This window comes from Chiloscyllium plagiosum, chromosome 21 (genome assembly GCF_004010195.1).
Source record: "Chiloscyllium plagiosum isolate BGI_BamShark_2017 chromosome 21, ASM401019v2, whole genome shotgun sequence".
In the NCBI taxonomy this organism is placed as follows: Eukaryota; Metazoa; Chordata; class Chondrichthyes; order Orectolobiformes; family Hemiscylliidae; genus Chiloscyllium; species Chiloscyllium plagiosum.
In genome coordinates this window covers 22,690,429-22,693,459 of record NC_057730.1, presented here as the reverse complement: position 1 = coordinate 22,693,459, position 3,031 = coordinate 22,690,429, and the positions used below count along the sequence as shown (strand labels likewise).

The 3,031-nt window shown below is 41.6% G+C and overlaps 1 protein-coding gene across 1 annotated transcript in view; it reads right to left on the bottom strand.

Annotated features, from left to right (window-relative positions):
- Positions 1-2,661, bottom strand: part of LOC122560646 — a 66,939-nt gene extending 64,278 nt beyond the window's left edge. The window contains exon 1 of the mRNA XM_043711514.1: positions 2,177-2,661. Coding sequence (XP_043567449.1) covers positions 2,177-2,557 — 381 coding nt within the window. The 5' untranslated portion in view covers positions 2,558-2,661. The remainder of the gene's footprint in view (positions 1-2,176) is intronic.
- Between the last annotated feature and the right edge of the window lie 370 nt (positions 2,662-3,031).

Genomic DNA, 3,031 nt, shown 5'->3' with positions numbered 1-3,031 from the left:
TATGGGCCTGTCATAAGATCCGTAGATATTGGACTATAGTAGCAAGTACTCTGACAGAAATTTTAGGAACGGAAATTAAAGTGGACCCTGCATCTCTCCTTTTGGGCTTTTCGAACTTTCCCTCCCTGGACATGTACGGGAAGAGACTATTTTCTATTCTCTCTTTCTGTGCAAGAAAAAATATTTTGGTGAACTGGGTTGCTGAGGGCCCCCCTGGACTTTCAAATTGGCACAGACTAATTATGGAATGTATTCCCCTTGACCTCCTTACAAATATGGTGCACCGAAAGACCGAATTATTTTATAAAATATGGCCGTCCAGCTCCGGTCCAGGATTCCAGTTTGCTGGCTGTCCAGGTCCGTTTTGCTGCCCGTCCCACTCCAGAGCGGGATTCCAGTCTACTGGCCTTCCTGGTTCATGCCTGGATTCCAATATAGCTCCCGGCTGCACAGATAGTGTCATTGCTGCTCCAAGGTAAGTTTTTTTTTAATAAAAGAGAGAATAATAAGAAAATGAAAAGGCAGATGAAATAATTACTAATTCATTTTATTTTCTATTCTCTTTAACCGGTAATTACTGTGATTCATTGTGTCTTTTTTTTGGACATTAAGTGGGCTTCTAATGATCTCGTACGAATTTTGATGGGCATGAATTTCAGCGTCTCAAAAGTAGCATCCATGTAATAGTCGATTCCTTTATTTTAAGATTAAAACATAGTATAAGAAATTTGATACAAGTGTATACAGTAATTCAAAATCCAAGTCATCGATGTAAACTACGGACTACTTGTGACTACCACTACCTTGCGAACCCAATTATTCTATTTTCAGCTTTTTAGTCCTGGCTTTCTTGTGATTCCATGGTGGTACATCATAGACCCATTTGAAACCCAAGTACCTGGATATTACATTTACCAGAAAAGTCTCATCTATCCTTTAAGATAGTTAAGAATGACTTAGTTTTTCTGAATTCATGTTGAATTATTACATATTGTACCAAGATGATTCTATCGTTGCATAGATTCTGCAAACCAGCAACATCACTGACATTAAGCAGGACTTATCCTACTTCCATACAAATAGGAGAGTTGGAATATTAAAGCCTCAGAGAAGACACGAATTAAAACACAAAGCATCCACATAGCTATGATCTTCCAAACTTCGTCCTCCTTAACACTCCCTTGAAAGCGCTTCAAATAGAACAACCAGCCTGGATGTCTTTGCATGGCCTGAAGTATTCTGCAGTGATTGCTTATAGGATATGATTACTGCGTGAGTCAGTGATTTTTTTTAAATGTCAAGTGTGGCTTAATAGAAAAGGGCAGAGTGGAAACACAGGAGATATAAATTAACAAAATACTTTCATAACTGACTAGATATTTTATTGGCTAAACAAAAGGATTGAGGAACTGTAGAGAAATTTTTGATTTTCTCCCATTATTTTTCACAAATCTTTAGTTTATTTTGATTCGCATTTACTTTCATCTGAAACTGGGCATGCACCCTAGATGATTCAACACAGCATGGGCAATAAATACGCTAGGATCATTATATATGTTCACGTTCAGTTAATATCAATTATTCTATAAATGCAGAAACAAAAAGTTTAATATCCAATTACAATGGATGCGCAACCGGTTAACTAAGTAAATAATCTTGACAACATCACTCCCCAATGACCAGTTCCCCACAGCTCAACAATTTCCAAAAAAACCAGAAGGCCAACTTGGATCACATTGTAATGGAGAACACATTTTACGCACCATTCATGTGTTTTATATGAAATACTAGCACTGGTGTTCCATTACCACTGCACACTGATCTCAAATTCTATTTTTAAACTCAAAGCAATAAACGCTGCAAATAATAGGACAAATAATAACTCCGGAGATCAGAAATGACCCAACTTGTCGATGTAAACCAAAAGTTTACAAATTTTATGAAAAATCCGAAAGATTCTCTAATTCCAAAGTGCCGAACAAACAAGTAATTGCATTACAAACTGAACGGAATAAGATACTGTAGGCAATTTCATCCCAAATCGGAAAAAATAACACGCCCCCACAGAAAGGCGGCACAGAGAATTCCATCCCCATTCCTAAGGAGTAAGCACTGGGAATACCAACTTATGGAAACTCCCTCCCCCCGAAATCTTCTCCTGTCCCAGACTCAGCACCTGTCTCTCGGGGCGACTCCAGGCTTCAGCGCTATCATGTTCTGCCCATTCCCGGAATATTCTTCCCCCACGCCGGTACGGCTGCTCTTTGGGGTCAGTCAGCGAAGGCTGAGTGTCGGAATCAGAAGCCGGTTCCTTGTCCCCTAGCGACTCTATGCCCAGCACCGCTCCAAGTCGTTCGAGCGACTTCTCGATGTCTTCCAGCGTGAGCTCCATGTAACGGGCAGCCGGCTGTGACGAAGAGGGGATGGGTTCGGGGCTCTTCTGCTCACTGCCTTTAGCCGAGCTCGCGGAGGTATCATCGGACTTCCTCAACGACAGGAGGGCGACCACGAAGGCGACAAAAGTCAGAAACAAAGATACCATCCACACTTCATCCATGTCTGCCCTGAGTGACCACCGGATTCACTCATTAAGCCTTCGCACTTCAACCTCCCACCACCAAGGCAGCGCGGGATGACACACGCGTTTGTCTCTCGTTAGTTTCGCCCCTCTGGTTTGTATCCAATCAGACACGAAAGAAGTAACGTCTATTCCGCCCCCTGACCAATCACATACCAAAGCTGCTCTCCACCAATAGTACAGCTGCTAACTCGAAGGATGCAACCAACTGAATTGCGGTAAAGACACGTCAGTTAAAGCTTTATTAACCAATGGGATTGCACATCTTAATGACTCCATCCACTCATGTAACCGAAGGTGTCGCGAGCTGCTGGGCAGCTGCTAGTTCAAATATTGCGCAGGCGCTGTCTTGTTCTGATTCTTGCTTTCCCGCCAGAAATTCGTGCTAATTTGATCGTTATGTCAGGTAATAATGGAAATATCATATAGATATTGTACATTTTTCTTAATAAA